The 18,313-nt window shown below is 40.4% G+C and overlaps 2 protein-coding genes across 2 annotated transcripts; both read right to left on the bottom strand.

Annotated features, from left to right (window-relative positions):
- Positions 1–2,808: 2,808 nt before the first annotated feature.
- On the bottom strand, positions 2,809–8,354 carry LOC129109240 (IgGFc-binding protein-like). Its single transcript, XM_054621262.1, has 7 exons — positions 8,257–8,354; positions 6,834–6,975; positions 6,370–6,706; positions 5,845–5,961; positions 5,000–5,107; positions 3,714–3,909; positions 2,809–3,107 (listed from the first exon to the last, which is right to left on the bottom strand). The coding sequence occupies exons 1-7, from the start codon at positions 8,315–8,317 to the stop codon at positions 2,809–2,811; spliced, it is 1,260 nt and encodes a 419-aa protein (XP_054477237.1). The 5' UTR covers positions 8,318–8,354.
- Positions 8,355–9,444: 1,090 nt separating this feature from the next.
- LOC129109239 (IgGFc-binding protein-like) lies at positions 9,445–14,545 on the bottom strand. The gene is made up of 7 exons (XM_054621261.1): positions 14,513–14,545; positions 13,981–14,103; positions 13,441–13,579; positions 11,956–12,138; positions 11,109–11,254; positions 9,549–9,653; positions 9,445–9,507 (listed from the first exon to the last, which is right to left on the bottom strand). The coding sequence occupies exons 1-7, from the start codon at positions 14,543–14,545 to the stop codon at positions 9,445–9,447; spliced, it is 792 nt and encodes a 263-aa protein (XP_054477236.1).
- Positions 14,546–18,313: the final 3,768 nt, after the last annotated feature.

Below are 18,313 nucleotides of genomic sequence, written 5' to 3'. Positions count from 1 at the left end.
GTTAACTTTGGTTGTGTGGCTGTTTATCATGGACCTATAGTTCCAGGAAGTCTTAGTCTCAGTTACTATTGTTCCAATATCACATTGCCCTGGTGCCTGAAAGCCGAGGAGTGGAGGCCATCGTAGCAGCATATTAAAAAGGAAACTTTTTTTTCTAGTATTGGTGAACTAACCCTTTTAAAGGGGACATATCATCCTTATTAACAGGCTCATAATAAAAATCGCAATGCTTTAATGTTAAAACAATCTTTTTTCTTATACAGTCTGAATATGAATGTAGTCACCCTCTGTCTTAAATGCTCTGTTTTAGCGCCTGCCTCTGTAAGTCCCCCTCCCTAAAAAACCCAGTCGGCTCTGATTGGCTTGCGAGAAAAATGTAGTTGTCATGATATGTCACGTCATGTTTAAGGTGGAATAAATGTACATACCCAGGGCTAGATTGGATTTTGAATGTAGTAAAACATAAATATAAAGTATCATGTAACTTGTAGTACTCAAGTCCAGCAGCGCAGGTGACTTCATCATATCAGTGGACCTGCTCAGTGTATCATTTTCTTTTTAAAAGAGTAGAAACGATGCACGGTAATGGTCAATAAGCATGTGGGTCAATCACAGACACAACAGACGGGGACGTTGCTGACATGCGTTTAATAATAATTAGAAAATGAGTTAACTGTTAGTAAATGTACTGTATATATATATATATATATATATATTTATATATATATATATATTTATATATATTTATATATATATATATATATATATATATATATATATATATATATATATATTTATATATGTTAGAGGTGACTTACAAACATTACATACTGTAATCCTCTACAGTTACAACAATCATTGTTGCAAAAAAAAACACCCTCCATGAAGGTTCAGATTTTGTCAAAACTTTTTTAGGAACAACAATTTAAAAATACTCATCAGTTTGAAGCAAAAGCATAGCATTGGCAGATTTGTGAAGGCCGAACTTATAAACAAAGTGTTTTTTAATTGTAACAGTATTCAGAGTACATTATGACCTGGAATAAATTGTTACTTCAATAAAGACAATGGGTAAGCAGGGCAACAGAAAATAGTCAGATTATTTTCTCGATTTAGGATTGAATTACACATGAATCGTCCTCACAGGTCACCGACCCACCTTGGCACACACAGACACCCTTGCACTTAGAGTCTTGCTGGAACTTCTGACCCGACAGTATGTACTGACCATTGTATTTGCAGCCGCACTCAGCCAGTGGCACGCAGCGATCCTGGAAGGTCAAAGTTCAGTCAGGAAAATGTCACTGAGTTAGATGGCCCTTCTAGGTTTAACTATTGGGCAGTCAATATTGCCAAGCTTAGGTATTGGCAAATACAGAGTTAAAGTCCACTCTCCCCATTTCTCTAATTTCATTTTTGATCACCATGAAATATCAAAACCCAGACTTTAAACTCTAAATTTAGTTGTCAAATATTTGTTTAAACAGAAAATATTTATGTCCAACATAAATAGATTTTCTCTAATCATGTTTATCCATTTTTTTTTTTATATCAACCGTGCCCCAAAAGACTTAACATACTCAGTTTTCTATGTTAACCCTTATAGTAAGACTGGATATTGGTAAACAAATATTCCGGAATAAGTTAGGGAAGGTGTCATCTCGCATATACACAAGCACATACATAGACACATAGCATGCTAGTTTATACGTTAGCAGCACTAGCATGCTAAATGAGCTACTAGCTAAATTAAAAATAACATCAGCTGTGAGCTTTTAAAGAATGTCCTATAATTATTAACAATTAACATATATTGTAGGTGTAAAACAGTATTAGCCAGATAACTCCTGTTTGTAGCCTTTAACTTACATTCACTAATGAGGTACATGGTATGACAACCGCCTTTTTTAATACCACGGTATACTGTTAAAGCCCTTTCAAGTAATATGTCATAAAAATAAATAGACAATGCAGGTACAAGTAAAGATCTGATGCGTACTTATGCTCAGAGACTAATCTGGATTACCCTATGGCTAAGCACTTTTGTTTGAAGGCCTAGAAACCAATAAGTGACGTCACAATGGCTCCTTCCATTTCTTATATACAGTCTATGATTTATATATATATATATATATATATATATGTTTTTTGTTGTTGTTGTTTCCTGTACATTCATGTTTTTTTAATTTGTCCTGTCCCATCCTATAGAGCCACCTAGTGGTTATTCTTTGCACTTGCCACCTGTGAGTTTATTGGCTTCTTGCTCAGGTGTTTGCAGTGTTTATTAAATGGTAAACTTTGTGATGAGGCCCTGCAGAAGGCTAAATGTGGCGCCATGAGCGGGTTGTTAGCTCTAGCTCTAATCTTAACATGTACCAGCATTGTCTATGTTTTTATCTTTTTATCCATGAAACAGACATCTGATTCAAGGCTTTTTAATTTTTTTTGCCTCAGCCATTTCTTCTTTGAATAAAACATTTTTTTTGGGCCCTTCACATGACACAGACCAAGTCATGTGAAGGTCTTAAGTCATGTTTTGGAGCAGTGTGGAGGATTACCTGGCTCAGCAGGTAACCGGGGTTACACACGCAGCCCTCGCTGGGCGGGGTCTCACACTTGGTGGGTGGAGATTGAGAGGCGCAGCTGACCGGACAGCCAGGAGCCGCGACATTGTACAGACTGTTGGCGGGACACTGCATCCCTGAGACACACACACACACACACACACACACACACACACACACACACACACACACACACACAGAATAGCACTCAGATCACACATACATCAATACAAGAACAGTCACATCATCTGTGCACGTCCTGCGTTACAGAGCACTTACAGCAGACGCGCCTCGTCCGCCATGACTTCACGCAGCCTCCTTTTCTCTGACACTCCTCCGCGTAGACACTGATGACGTCGCAGGCTGCTTGCTGTTGGCCATCATTAAGCACCATGTCATAGACGCAGTCGCTGTGGTACTGCTTGGAATCTAGTCGGCCTATGCAGTCAGCCATGGGTCCATCCTTCGCTGTTATGACATCACAGACTGACGTGTAGGCGGGTGGTTTGAAGTCTGGGGGGAGCGGCTGAGCGCAGTCTTTACCTGGCAGCATAAAAGGCATCAATAGAGACATGGTCACATTACATGTTATTTAAACAGCTGATCTATCTGCCATTGGTGAAGTCTGTATGCAGTGAAAGGGGACAGTGAGCACCATCTTATCTTTACATAAATAATAACTAATAACAAAAATATATAACAATTGTGATCTATTTATTTGCAGAATTCTTGAGAAAAGACTTGTGGCCAGCAACCGTCTGAATTTAGTTGCTCCTAAAATAGTGTTTATATGGTAAGGAAGGTCCTGAAAGATACATATACGCGTTTTCTTTCATATTCCTTCCGTGTTCTTTCATGAAGATAAATAAATAGCAACATTCCTCTTCAACTTCTATCTTTGACTACACAAAGGTGTTTCTCTTTCATTTCAGAAAGTGTTTTTCCCAAAAAATCTATGATTTTGTAATTTGCCACTTTAATCTCAGAGAATATCCACGTTTTTTCTTGTATGTTTATGACTTTAATCCCTGAAATTATGACATTTTTCACTGAATATTACCCTCCTACTCTGGCTCCATCTTTACCTACAATGCCCCTAATATGCAGGGCACTTTAGTGAAGATAAATAACACTGCATGAGCTGCTTACATTCTTGGGAGCAGCCCTTCACGTCCTCCACCCACTGGCTCACTCCAAACTCATTGGCGCTGGAAGCCAACTTCCCATTTGGTAACTTCAGGTCATCAGCAGGGTCGTCATTGAAGTTTCCACAAAGGCCACGGGTTTTGTTGCCATAACTAGTCGCCAGCTCCACCCTCACTGCACTCGCAAAGTCAAAGGAGACCTTTAACAATGTGAATATAAAAGGAAAGTTCAATCAAAATTCAATCTGAGGCATATTGGCAGGTAGCATTAAGGGCACCACTGAAACAGACACCGGACCAGCAGTAGTGAAGCTGTTCATTTATTGACAATGAATGCCATTAAGGAGGTCTCTGGCATTTTCTCAATTTTCAACCTGAAAGGAAGTTAAACACTGTTCATTTGCATCTATTACACACATCGTAATGATGAAACTTTCCCTTTAAGCACATAAATTAGCATTTTTTTATATTTCAGAACTTAGATAAATTACACTATAAAAACACATTAGTTCATAAGTCCTCATTATTCATGCCTATTAGAAAATAATCACCTTATTGGCTCTTATTAAAATGTCTTGTAACAGAGTTAGTTACGAAATTCCTTTAGAGGCCCTGTTTTCTGTAATTCACTCTTAAAAGTAATAATTAAATTGAAAATGCCCTTTTAACCCATTAAGATCACTTCCCCGGTCATATTGTATGCACAAAAGAATTACACTTTTTTTTTTTGTGTATTTTTGTATAAAATCCATGAATCTTTTCTTCCTGTAATACAAAATATAAAAGTGTGCTTTCCTAAGATAGTACCAACCAATTTCAACCAATAATTTTTATGACATCCGTCCATCAATCAACCTGCAACTTCTAGCAACCAAGGAGGTGTGTGTGGATATGGCGCTATATTCTAAGCCCGCCCACTTTTTAAACGGTCCAATCAAATGAACCATGTGATTTAATTCCCTCTCAAATACTCTGACATTCATTGGGTCATACGTCATAATACAGAAGCTAAAGACGCTCTGACTTCCGTTTCACTGGGACAATAAGAGAACGTGGCTAGAAGCCAAAATGTGTTCACAACTAAATTGTGCTGTTTTCTACGCAGGCAGCCGAGGGACTCACTGTACTTGTAACGCGTAAAACAGTAAACACAGCATTTGCTTTGATGGCCCTAATCACATTAATGTTAAGACAAAGGTTGGTGTCAGAGGTTTTAGAGGAGATGTAGTTCCTAATGCTTGTATAGTTTTCTAGATACAAGATAAATGGTGTATGTTTTGGTGTTTATACCTTCAGAAAGTTGGTCTCAAGGACAGCCAGTCTGTTTACTTTATAAACCTTGACCACTGATTTGGTGAATGAATTGGTGAAGGGTAGGACTTCTTCAAGCTTGCCCACCTGCAGAAAACACACACACACACACACACACACACACACACACACACACACACACACACACACACACACACACACACACACACACACACACACACACACACACACACACACAGGGTTATGGGTTGTTCTTGAACTTCTGCTTCCATTGTTGGGTTCGATATTAGCTTATGGCTTGAAAATTGCTAAATTGCTGGAAATGTCAGTAGATAAATGTCACAGATTTATTTCAGGTGATTTGGAAAAAATGTCATCATCACATAGTTTGTACACCAGAGAGCAGTACCAACTGTATTTTTAAACATCTGTGTCAGTACCAGGCAACAACTATATGGCCCATCAGGGGGCGACTCCTCTGGTGGTAAAAATAAGTCTTATTGTATGCACGTCTTTGAGAAAATGACCCTATTTCTCAGTTTTCAGCTGATCGGCCATGACCGGTCCGTCACATATTTCCGGCACAAACATCAATTCACATTCTCCACTAATTTAAACACTGTGTATACTTATTATACATCATCATGCTCAGCTTCTCCTGCTGCCTTTAATATTGTCAAAAATAGTAGAGCTACAAGCATAACAATAAAAGTCTCCTTAAGAAAAAATCAGATCTTGACTGAGCTGTCAAACCCACAAAGTAGGTGTGTGTGTGTGTGTGTGTGTGTGTGTGTGTGTGTGTGTGTGTGTGTGTGTGTGTGTGTGTGTGTGTGTGTGTGTGTGTGTGTGTGTGTGTTTCTCACCAGCACTCTGCCTGGGTAGTCCACTGACAGAGTGTAAGTGTTGCCATAGACATTAACAGTCACCACTTTAGCATAAGACACTCTTTTGTTGCCTCGGTTGTTATTCTCCAGGTTGACCTGCAATTCACCGAAAGATGAGAAGAAAGATGGGAGGCAGGAGAGAGGAGGATAAAGGAAACAAATCAAATAGTTGATTTAGTTAGGATATAGGATACAAATCTTTGTTCTTTTGACATAGATGTACAGGTACAAAACAGGACTGTTTTAATTTAGTATTCAGATCTTTTAGTAAAGTAAAAGTAGAAATATCACCATGTAAAATTTCACTTAAAAGTATAAAGTATCATCATCCAAATGTACTTGTCAGTGATATGCAAGATATTGAAGAAATCTCATCCCAAACAAACTCCTGTTTCCTTTTTGTTTTCAATTTGCACAATTTATTGTGTAAGTGTAAAGTGGCAGCACACTGGCTGATTGTTGGATAACGTCATGCTGTTAAGTGCTGCTCTCCCTTCGGCTCACCTCAAAGGGGGTCAGACCTGTGTTGTCTCCGCTCAAACCGGCCAGCCTGTAGACGCAGTTGCCCTGGAAGTCGAACCTGCGTAGGTCGAAGGATATGAAGTGCGGATCTCCATGTGCGCTGCAGGTCTTGAAGCTGACCGGGTAGCAGTCTTGGACCCCGTCCACTACGCTGCACTTCTCTCCGGTTCTACAGCCGGTCTGCTCGCATTTCACCTTTTGCGTCGCTGCGTCACACATGCACGTCTCTTCACACTGGGAGTCGGCCCAGAACGTCGCACCGGGTAGGTAGTACCGGCCGTCATGGTTACAGCCACAGCCCTTCTCCCTGATAACACACCTGACAAAAACGAGCAAAGGTTTTATATCCCACAGAGTGTAATGAAAACCAGAACAAAAGGATGTCAATCTGGAGCAGTGCATCACTGAAGACATTAGTCATGAACGGGTCAATATATTTTACTCACCTCCCTCCACTGAGCACGTATCCTGGGTCACAGAAACATCCTTCCACACAGACCTTAGGGCAAATGTCCGGCTGAGGACTACAGGTGGGGGGGCACGCCGAGCCGCACACTTTGTACTGGCTGTGGGCTGGACACGCAACAGCTGCAGGCACAACAACAAGAGCGGGGAAGAGTTTAGGAGACAGAGGGACAGAGAGAAGGGGGAGTGCGGGTCAATCCCCACAGAGTGACCTCTCGATTCGAAGCACAATTAGAAAAACATTCAAAAACTATTGAATCCAAGTTTTGACTTTTAAATTGTAGATTTCACAGATTTATTTATGATGGAATTCATCCAAAGTTATACAAATTTTGAAATAACTCAGCACCCCTTAAACTACTGGAAAACAATGGAAAACCTGGATCAGATGTTCAGGGAGTAATTGAAAAATAAAATGAAAAGGACAGTCAGACCCAGTGTGAAATAGACCTGAGGATAATTAGATCTGATGCAGAAAGTGGGGGACCTGAACCCCTACACTGACAGCAGCAAGATTCTCAAACCAAAACAAGCAACTGTGGGGGGGAAAAGAACAGCGTACATGGCTTTCTGGCCATAACTCAAGAATGAATATCTTAATTATGACATTTTCCAACAGATGTCTAAAAGCATAAAATGATGAAGTGATGACATTTGAACGGACATAGATGTAAACTGCTACATGACTAGTTGGCAGAGGCATACATCTCTAGTATATAAGTAATTGTAGTTTTTCTCTTTTTCTCCCGTGTTGATTATGACGTGATCAGAACTGATGCAGGGTTTGCTTGGATCCAGTTGGGTATTAGACATATTGGCACAGAGACCAGAGACCTGCAGCAATGCAATAAGTCCCCAGCATAATTATTTTCTGAGACAAAATACAATTTGGAGCCACGTTAACTTTGGTCCTGGGTCAACTGAAAGCAATTGTACAGACATCTAGTCATTAAAGTTGTTACTAAAATATTGAACAGCTTTGAGTTATTACAAATAAATGTATTAGCTAAGTTGTGTGTTATCAGAAACTTGAATGCGTAACTTTAAATCAACAGCGATGCCCTGCTTGGTGACTTGATTCCTCCATCCTTTCACCTCCGTGTCGCATCTCTCTATCATGCAAGATGAGTGAAGAAATTGACCTGCACCTTTGGTCTCTATGGTGATGGGTGAGTACTTTTACACTGCAACCCCCAGACACAATTTATCTTTCAATGGAAACTTTGTGTGAGTACTGACAACCTTGGAATACAAATAATCTACTAGCCTAAATAAAAGCAGAAACCAGTCTTCAGTTCAGTAAATTTAGATCATTGAGGACATTTCACAAGTGACTTTACGTCAGTCTGTCAGTCTTTTCTTTTAGTATTTTATCCTACGTAAATGTACTGTATGTAAACTCACAGCAGTTGGCCAGCTTTCTCCATGGCAACACAGATGCTCCAGCCTCCTGGCACTGTGCCATGTAGCTGCTCAGGGTATCACACAGTACTTCGTGCCGACCTTCATTGATGCAGACGTCATACAAACAGTCTGCCGCAACCTCAGCTATGGGCACACTACCATGGCAACCAGAGAAAGGCCCCTTCTTGTTGCTCAGGATCCCACAGTACTGTGGACCAGTGTACCTGAGGAGGAGCAAAGGGGTTTATTGTCAGCTCACTCATATGAAAGTTCATAGGATAAGTACATTCACTCAAGTTCTATAATTAAGTACAACTTTGAGGTCAATGTACTTGAGCATATCCGTTTTAATGCTACTGTATACTTTTACTGCACTACATCCATTATCCAAGTACTACTGTTATGACATAGTGACAGTTTAAAAACATTTTTTTTATTAAAGTAAGCAACTGTAGCTTTAATATATCACTCCAATTATATCACATATTTTTCAGAAAAGGACCAATCTGCATAATTACTTACTTTTGTTACTTAGTACATTTTGATGCGAATACTTTTACTTAAGTAATATTTGGAATACAGGACTTTTACTTGTATCAGAGAATTTCTACGGACATTCCCATTAGCCTCATTGGTGCTTTGGGTTAAATGCTAACTATCAGATGTTAAGTGAAGGTAGCAGAGATAATCTTTTGTTTTATCATGTTCATTTTCAGGTTCATACTTGAATGTTGGGTTTCTATTAGAGCATGTTTACATGCTTTAATGTTTAAAGAACAACTTATTTTTCTCATTCTGTCTGTCCCAATTTATTGGTATTCACCATCTGTCTGAAACTCTCTGTTTTAGCGCCTGTCTCTTTAAGCCCCGCTCCCGAAACACCAGTCTGTTCTCATTGGCACACTGTGTTCTCTGTGGATTGAGTGTTTTTATACTTTCACAGTATATAGCAACTAGACCTTCTTCACAATCAAAAAAGACCTGTAAATCTCGCTTTGGACAAAATGGAACCTTTAAGTTACTATAAAACTTAATGTTACATAACATTACTTTATGCGGTCCTCCTCGGAGCACTGAGGACACACGCTGTCACAGTAATGGTAACAGAATGGGTCGTAGTCTTCGATGCTCCATGTCCCCGCCCACTCTGTCACGTTGACAGCTGTGCTGCCGCTGGAGGTTGTCATATCATCCTCCTTGTCGCCGTTGTAGTTGCCACAGAGCCCAACGACATTCCCAAAGTAGCTGCTGCTAATGGACACCATGAGAAGTGTGGACCAATCAAAAGTAACTTCGATGCCAATATCACTCTGGAGAATGCCTCTTATTCCAGATTGTGTGATGGAGATGCTGCCTTCTTCGAGAAAGACAGGAAGCTCTGTCTTTATACCATCCACCTGGAGAGAGAGAGAGAGAGAGAGAGAGGTAATGAAATCAAAAGTTTATTGTATGATGATGATTTAGTGCTGCTGCCACCTACTAAAAAGACTATGGGTATGTTCGACGGTGGTGGAGGGAGGGGTGATGGACTGAGTCATGGCTGCAGCCTGAGCCCGATAATTTCCAAAAGTTCCAAAATCCTTATAATACAGTCGCAGCTCAACAATTATTTTTTATTTATTAGTGTGTTCTTGTTATCAAACTCCATATGGCGTAGCTAACGTTACCTACAGTGAACAAGGATGGAAGGCTGCTCAACAAACAGTAGAAAACTGTGCATTTCTGAAGATTTATGTTCTGCTTGTTGGCCAAATGTAAGAATCCGCTGCTATTACCTCCCTTACTTGTGAGGTCTTAATTGCATTTGGGACAACAAGAGTACTGGAGTTAAAATGTAGCCTCACTTAAGATATTTTTCTTCTCTCTGCCATGATGTGTGTCTCTGTACTGAGCCGGAGTCATTGTGTCTCAGAGTAAAGTACAACTTCGCCACTCGTGCAAAGACAGGCACTGATACAGACAGAGGAGGTTTCCTACGCTGCTTTTTTCCGCAGAGATCTCACTCTGTAACTTCTAAAGTACCGATAGCAAAACAGTTGCCTATCGGCTCCCGTTTAGAACCGGGTATCAGGGGGCATCCCTAAAAATATTTGTCAATAATTTGCTGTTGATTATTTCTAATCAACAGCAAACTGGGAATTGGTTGTGAAAGAAACCAAAAAAGAAAATGCTAAAGTGGCATTTTAAGCCTCAAAAAGAAGGCCGTTATTAAACCATCCCACTATAAGGTAGTTAAATATGGTATCCCATCAGACAATGCACATTTTTAAATTAGGAAAAACATCCAGTTGAAACTATATATATATATATATATATATATATATATATATATATATATATATATCCGTGCACAAACAGGCACAGAAAGAGGAGACTGGCCACAGCCAGGTAAAGCATGCCTTGGGCTGCATTCATTCAAAATCCGGCACCTTCCCGCAGGTTTGTGAGACGATATGGATTTGTTTATTTCCTCATCAGAAAATAACTTTCTTATACCTCTGATCTGGGCTATTTTCTCGCTAACGCCCATTCCTCTCTTCGTTCACTCTCTAGCTCGCTCAACCCCTGCTTCACTCTAACTCACGACAACCAGTAAAGAGTCGCCTCCACGAATGCATCACGCCTGATGTGAGTTGCTGTATTCCTCATCAACAACAAACCCAAGGAACGTTTATAAAAAAGTATGGTGTCTCCATTACCTACTGCAATGATGGCTGACACAAACAAAATAGGTTTAAAACATTTAATTCTTGTAATTGTGTCAATAAAAAGGATTCAACCAGATAACGAGTGTAACTAAGAACTGTACATGAAAAGTTGGCATTGTTGACCCAGCCCATGTATTGACCCACCAAAATGATGCCTCTGTCTTTGTTTGGGAGGGTTATTTGGTAGCCAGACATCTCCACGGTGGTTGAACGCACAAAGGAGCCTTCAGAGTTCCCACGGAGCTCATTCTTGGAGGTCACAGTTACCTCTGGCAGGGAGGGGTCAAGACCTGAGGAAGTCAGAATAATTCATGTTAAAGACAACTATGTGTCAACTTTTTAACAACCGCACAATGTGTCATGCAGTCTTTTAGTTAACAGACGGTGTGAGTTTTGATATTTGTGGATGTGGCCATGTGTAAGTACATTTAGTCATGACTGTAGACAGGAATTTCAAATGGTGGTCGTGCAATCCCTGATTCCAGTGAATGCATCATATAAATCTCTTATATACCAAATAATTTTCACTGCAACTTCTCATCTTACATCACGGTTTCTTTGTCACAAAAAAATCAGTAGCCTACTGGCTAACAAAAAGACTAAATGTTGATAATGTATGTGTGTGTGTAGAAGCCCATTCAAGGCAACACAATGGGGCAATGCCTAAATAAAGCAATAGTAAATGTTAATTTAGCCGTAAATCTAATTTAAGTGCAAAAACACCTGCTGGTGCACTAGCAGGTAGCAGGCTGCAGGTAGGGGTGTCCCTTTATAACTGTATTGATGATAACCGTGACACTTACAGCAAGTACGAGGAAATAGTTGGATTTTATTGTCACTATACATACATATATATATATATATATATATATATATATATATACACACACACATACATACATACATACATACATACATACATACATACATACATACATACATACATACATACACAAACATACATACATCTTTCTTTTAGGTAATTGCTAACCTGTGGTGTTGACGAGGACGTAGGTGCAGGTTCCCTGGAAGGAGAAGTTCAACTCGTCAAACGTTTTGTAGTGCGGGTCGCCGGCAGACCAGCATAAGGCCTTGGAATCAGGAACACACACTCCTTGGTCTTCTGACACTTCACAGTGCTCCTTAACCCTGCACTCAACCTCAGCACAAGGGTCTGGAACACACACAGTATCAGTATTGGTTAATTATAAAGCTAAAAAAAGGAATAATTTGAGTTGAGAGACATATAGGTTGGGATAGATCACAATGAAAGAAAAATGCCTTTAAGTCTTGGCTCTTGGAATATTTTTTTTAGTTTTTATAGTTTTTTTGCTGGCGAGTTTCTTGACCTGGAACAGCCGTCAGTTTTAACGTCCTTTCAGTTTCTCTTTTTTTTTTAAATAACTTAAGGGGATAGTTCACCCCAGAATTACAAAATACTTTTTTTTCTCCTCTTAACAATTATGCCATTTATCAAAATAGGTTGTTTTGGTGTTAGTTGCCTGCCTTCTCTCCAATATAATTGGACTAGATGACACTCGGCTTGTGGTTCTCAAAGAGCCAAAAACAAAACTTGAAAACTTCAATCTCAGCAATGTCTCTTTCCAAAAATCATGACCATTAGTAACTGGGTCATGATTTCTGGAAAGATCATTTTTCCTGGCTTGTGGTGAGCATTACAAGCCTCGTCATGGAACTAATACATTATAATGGAGAGAAGCCAGACAACTCTACTGCTCACACCAAGCTATAGGTTAGAGGAAAAATATCTATTTTGGTGTGAACTGTCCCTTTAACAGCAGGCTGAAGAGTGTTTCACCGTCCACACTGGTTGAGTGTTTCAGGTGTGTTGCACCTGTAGCCACACCCACCAGGGATGTCACAGTGCACTGACGCACCCTGGAATGCACTTCTACATCACTTCAACAAGGTGAGATGTTAAACAAGTGGAGGTCTGATTTTCAGCTGCTGTTTAGTTGCTTTTATAAAGGATCAACAGAATATCCCAGTAGCAGTTCTGTAGGCCTACATTATAGAAACACGTAGACTAAAATGCAAACATACATATTTTTGGCAAGCCAGATCACCTTTAAGATAGGGTTGATTATTTTAATCATTCAACTGAAAAACCCAGCCCAGTGTTGTCAACTCTTTTCTACTGAAAGTATCTATAGCAGCACTAGCTCAAAAAGTTGCTCAAACTTGCGAGAAAGTTGCCAAGTTGGAAAGACTGACAGTCCGACCCTTCAGACCTTCCTCCAAAGCCACTCCCCCGAAATTATCAGTGTGAAACCTTAACAACGAACATTGCTATTGTTAGTGCTCACAGCTGCGTATTACAGTCCTGACACAGATTTTTTTATCCTTTTTTTTGTCAGAGCATTTCATTTATTGATTGCTGTCAGACAAAATACTTTTTAAAGACGATTACCATCCCTAGCTTTAAAAGATCACAGTCACTCAGCAAGTATTTGACCTGTGGAGTAGCAGCCAACGATTCCATCTCTGTTGAGACACTCCTCGTCCTTCTTGCAGCTTGTGGCGCTACAGCTGAATTGTCCTGACTGGCAGACGCAGCTCTCCGAACAGTCCTCTAGGAATACTGATGTACCCGACTGAAAAGTGACATAAAAATATATTTTATTAAGATAAACATGCAAGTCAATTATGTATCATATTAACACGGGATCATAGAAACTCGTTATACTGTAATGGTGTTATTTGCTTTTATAATGCAGAGCCTAGCCTGTTACTCACCTCACCGCATGTAACTGACACACAAAGATAATGGTAGGCTGTAAGTTGAATTTAAGGGATAACCTTTCAAGAATTTATGATCCTATAGAACATTTCATTTGAAATATTCATTCCATTCACCCAAAATTCTCAGCCACACCCAGGAATTCAGGAGCACTGTTGCACAGGAATAACTACAAACTAGATATTAGTAAGCTACCATATTGTGCTGGATAAGCATTACGATGAAGAAGCTGACATGGAATACAATGGTGATTACCCCGTAATATTGCCCGTTCACCACGCAGCCACATTTCTCCACGGGAACACAGCGGACTCCATCAGACAGGAGGCCGTCGTCACACTGGCAGCCCTCTTGGCGCAGTGGGCAGGGCTCTGACTCCTGCAGAGAGGAGCAGGTAGAGGAGCAGGAACAGGAGTACAGCTCATAGTGACTTCCTGCTGGACACCTCACAGCTGCAAAAAGAAAAAAAACAAGGCCCGGAGGCTCAGTATTGAGGAGCTCTGTTAGGAGTTCTGTCTGTCAAATTACTGAATTGTAGTAGAGTTCTGGTTTTTAATAATCCACAAGTTGAAGGTTTTAATTTGGCACATTTAATCATGTGGCATTGTATTAGTAGCTTTGTTAAGTATTAGATAAGCAGATGATACGCATCACAAGCTGAAGCAAGCCCGCCTCCCCCATGTTCTTCTCCGCTGCTTTCTACACCATTCAGCCCTGCCCCCTTCTAATGGAAAAGCTTCTGGCAATTCAACTGCACCCTGACACTGCTTCCTGGATCACAGACTACCTCATTGGCCGGCCACAGTATGTCAGAGTGCATGGCTGTGCCTCGAGGTGGTGATAAGCAACATCGGAGCACCTCAAGTAACTGTTCTGGCACCATCCCCTTCAAAATCTACACTTCAGACTTCCGCTTTAAATTAAACTAGTAGTATTCTGGGCATCCTTGTCGGAGGGTTTATGTATTCAGACACTTCGAGTGTCAAAAACAACAAAACAGAAAACACATTTGAAAAAAACACAAGAAAACAAAAGAACAAAATAAAACACATTTCACAAAGTCTTTCATCCAATGTTATTGTACTTTGCATCTTATGTCCACCGTACAATACAGCATGGGAGATTAAACACATCCAACACAATGAGATAGGCCAAGTTTAGAAACAGCAAGCATCAGCCAATCGGATCAGACTTACGACAGAAGCTGTCGCTCCTCCATTCGCCTATCATGGTGCCAGAAAGTTGACAGGCTGTGACATAATTCTGGATGTGACGACACAGGACCGCTGCGCCCCCTTTGCCTGTGGACATCTCCCTGGAAACAAACATTAACTTTATTACAGGAAATACTAGAAATGGTCGTATCACTGAAACTACTGTTTGGTGAAGGATAATTCTGGTTGTGGATTTTTTTGTTTTTGTTTTGTCTCCCATTTCTATCATGATTATAACATTAACCGCTTGAACGGGTTTAGAAACAAAGACAGTAATATGATCGGACAACAAATAGCTTATCCTGATTAACTAAACCACTTTGATTTCAGGTGAAAGTGAAAGTCAGTCTACCTGAAATGTTGTTAATAATCCCAGATGCTATTTAAAAACAGTGTGGTACAGCAAGTCAAAGCACCAACTACCTGGGTCAGAGCAACGTCTGGCAGTGTGTCTTAGCTAAATTGTTGTATAACCTGAGCTACAGTAAGCGGTTTTATTGAGTTTTCTTTTAGCGTAAAAAGCTCTGGGTGAATTTTATTTCCTCCTGGTAAACAGGTGTTTATGTCTAGTGTATTTTATTGTGAAAGGTAAGTACAAAACGAGTGGATCTGGTCTGAGTTGCCTTTGTCGAGGTTGAAAGGAGTAATAAAGTTGTCGTTTTGATTCAGAATACAAAGCCTCAGTGTTGTTGACACTATAGTGTACACTTTGAATATGACAGTACGACACAACTTGATTGGTTGATGCCATATTTGCGGGGGGGGGAGCTGCGGACAATCAACCTCGCTCTGTGTTCTGTTTGAACATATTCAAGACAAAAACTAAAAAAGTGTGATTAGTGTGATTAATCTCATAACAATGTGTAATGCCCTTTAATGTCTATAATATAACCCTTTGACATTTGAGATAATTCCTTGCCTGACACAAGCATCGTAGTCGGGAGTTGGGGACACCGTCGAGTGGCAACCTGCAAATGGACCGTGCTGGGCTTTGATGATGTCACAGGCCTTTTGAGCTTTTGGGCCCTTCTGTTCATCTGGCTTAGGACAGGAACCAGCATCGCAGCTTGTGTCACAAGAAGTGTTGTCCCGGTTTACATGCCAAGCTGCTGATATGTCTGCTGGCGTCTTGCCTGCTGATGATGCCAGTTCATCAGACAGCTTACCGTCATAGTTGCCACAGAGACCACTCGTTGAGCCGCGATAGGTGGATGGAATTTGTAGGATCACTCCGGCCACACTGTCGTAGGTCAGCTTCAGATCAAAGTCAGTTTCAATGATGATGTGGATGCCATTTTGATGTGCTCGCACTTTTCCGTCATCCAGTGACACGGGAAGGGCGACTCTGATGTCGTTGACCTGAGACATAGAGGGGGTACAAAGAACTTCATCACATGAGATGGTAGTACATTAGCTCTGTACCTTTTCAGGAGACGCTCCAGATTATAAAAGCTGTCTAGAACTGAAGGCTGGTGTTCCTCCTCTTAAAATGAGAGAATTCCCCACAGCATCACTGCCCGGAGCCTCACTGAAATCAAACGTAACCTAGTGAGATCTTCAGCGAATGCGGTTTGGTTGTGACGCATTCATGTATATAAATCACTCCCAGCCCCAGAGTCAGCACCCACTGATTTGTTTTAATAGTGAGAATGATATGTTCATCAAAAGATCGAGAAAATTAAAGCTGCTACAAGGAACTTTCTTTTTGTGTAGATTTTGCCGGTCCCCTGTGGACATAAATGGTAGTGTTTCCAAGCACCAGAATCCCTTTAGAAAACCTCTCATTTTACTGCAGCAGGGTCTTCCCGCCAGAATCCTGGTTCTGGTTCTCTCGTGCCTACCTTCCCTACAGCGGGACCAGCAATACGGCCTGGGTCTCCAGCAGCGTGGTGTTGTCTCCGAGCGGGGAACAGCGGAGCGAGGAGCTCTCGTTTTCGTAAAATGTTTTGTCTCCGACCCGGTTGCACAGATGACAGGCAATAAGAATTACTATACAGAAAAAGGCTATAATTCTTGCTGATGGTCTCGTTTGCTTATGTAGGTCATATAAAGGCATCAGTATTGAATTGAGTCGGTTACATAACTAGTTAAAAGTTCCTTGAAGTTATTTTGAGATAAATGTTTGACAATAGAAATATCAGCAGAGAATTGTAACACAGTTCACCCATTAAGAGTTGAAAGGGCTGGTGATTTGAAAGCGTTAGAATAATCTACATTTCAACCAAATGGACAATAAGATTAAAAATACTTTTTTTGCTGTTTAAGGCCAGAACATTATGTTTACAAAGTTACCAGATGAGGTTGAGTGTTATCAGACAAATGTAGTACCGTGGCATATTACTGGACAGAGGGTTCTAATACTGCTCGGTTTTACTCCTTTTTGTTTTGAAAACAATGATTATCCTTTGTGGTAATACACCTTACACCTGGCCAACACAACATATCAGTCATACCTTGATTTCCCAAACAACCCCGGTCTCCATAGTGATTCCCATGTCGTAAACCTGGAGCTCCACACTGCGAGAGACTGAGCCATCCTTACTGGTTTGCTGCTGTACAAACACAGAGAAGGCTTCCATCCCTCCGTCCTCCTCCTCCTCCACTTCTGCCATCATGAACAAACAGTTTCCCCACAGAGGATAAGCCTAGAGGATGAAACAGCAGATATTCAATGGTATGTCAGAACTTGCACAGTAATTGTTCGACGCTAAGAAAGCGGTGAGAGTGAATCAGAACTGTAAAGTTTCGGGTCAGACAGCAGAACAGGGAGCTGAGACTCTCTATGAAGCTCCATAAAGCTGCACTGTCAGCTTATCTGAACGTTCATCAGCACCACAAGCGACACCTTTGTAGTTATCAGATTGAATAAATAATAATGAATTAATACCAAGTTATGTAACGATTATAAATAATTCAAATATGATCTGCAAACCCATAAATTACATTGGGTTTTTTGTAAAAAAATAAGTATGTTTGTTTTGTAAAACAACTAGTTTTGTTATATAACTTACGTAGGCGGAGTTAGTAAAGTATGTTTGTTGCGTAAAACAGGTAGGGAAAAATAAGTAATCGGGGACACGATCAGCGGACTCATTGGTGAAAGTCCTGACATTGTTTGACCTGTCCATCCCCCCCGACTTTGTCACTTTTTATTCTTTGGCAGCGCTGCACCGCCTGGCTCATGACTACGTGGGTTCTGTATGAAATACACTGCATTACTGTGAATGAGAGAGGCTTAAATACCGATATATATCTGCAATAAACTGATATATTCAGATTTTTTTTTTTAAACAAAATTTCCCTGATTTTTTTATTATGTCGTACACTTTTCTTGTGTATTGCCCAAGTGTTTTGTCCAAGGACACATCCACATG

The sequence above is a fragment of the Anoplopoma fimbria genome, chromosome 20 (assembly GCF_027596085.1).
Source record: "Anoplopoma fimbria isolate UVic2021 breed Golden Eagle Sablefish chromosome 20, Afim_UVic_2022, whole genome shotgun sequence".
Classification (NCBI taxonomy): domain Eukaryota; kingdom Metazoa; phylum Chordata; class Actinopteri; order Perciformes; family Anoplopomatidae; genus Anoplopoma; species Anoplopoma fimbria.
Note: the sequence above shows the minus strand (reverse complement) of the source record. Positions and strands in the feature narration are given on the sequence as shown.

What these genes read in the sequence shown, in the direction of transcription:
- LOC129109240 (XM_054621262.1), bottom strand. Translation starts at nt 8,317, where the DNA reads ATGGCACAGTGCCAGGAGGCTGGAGCATCTGTGTTGCCATGGAGAAAG. An exon ending in ACTACCCAGGCAGAGTGCTG is followed by an intron (nt 5,108 to 5,844) that starts GTGAGAAACACA and finishes TGTTTTCTGCAG; the next exon opens with GTGGGCAAGCTTGAAGAAGT. An exon ending in GAAGGGCTGCTCCCAAGAAT is followed by an intron (nt 3,108 to 3,713) that starts GTAAGCAGCTCA and finishes TTATGCTGCCAG; the next exon opens with GTAAAGACTGCGCTCAGCCG.
- LOC129109239 (XM_054621261.1), bottom strand. Translation starts at nt 14,545, where the DNA reads ATGCACTCTGACATACTGTGGCCGGCCAATGAG. An exon ending in TACTGTGGCCGGCCAATGAG is followed by an intron (nt 14,104 to 14,512) that starts GTAGTCTGTGAT and finishes TCCTCTCTGCAG; the next exon opens with GAGTCAGAGCCCTGCCCACT. An exon ending in TGAACGGGCAATATTACGGG is followed by an intron (nt 13,580 to 13,980) that starts GTAATCACCATT and finishes GTCACTTTTCAG; the next exon opens with TCGGGTACATCAGTATTCCT.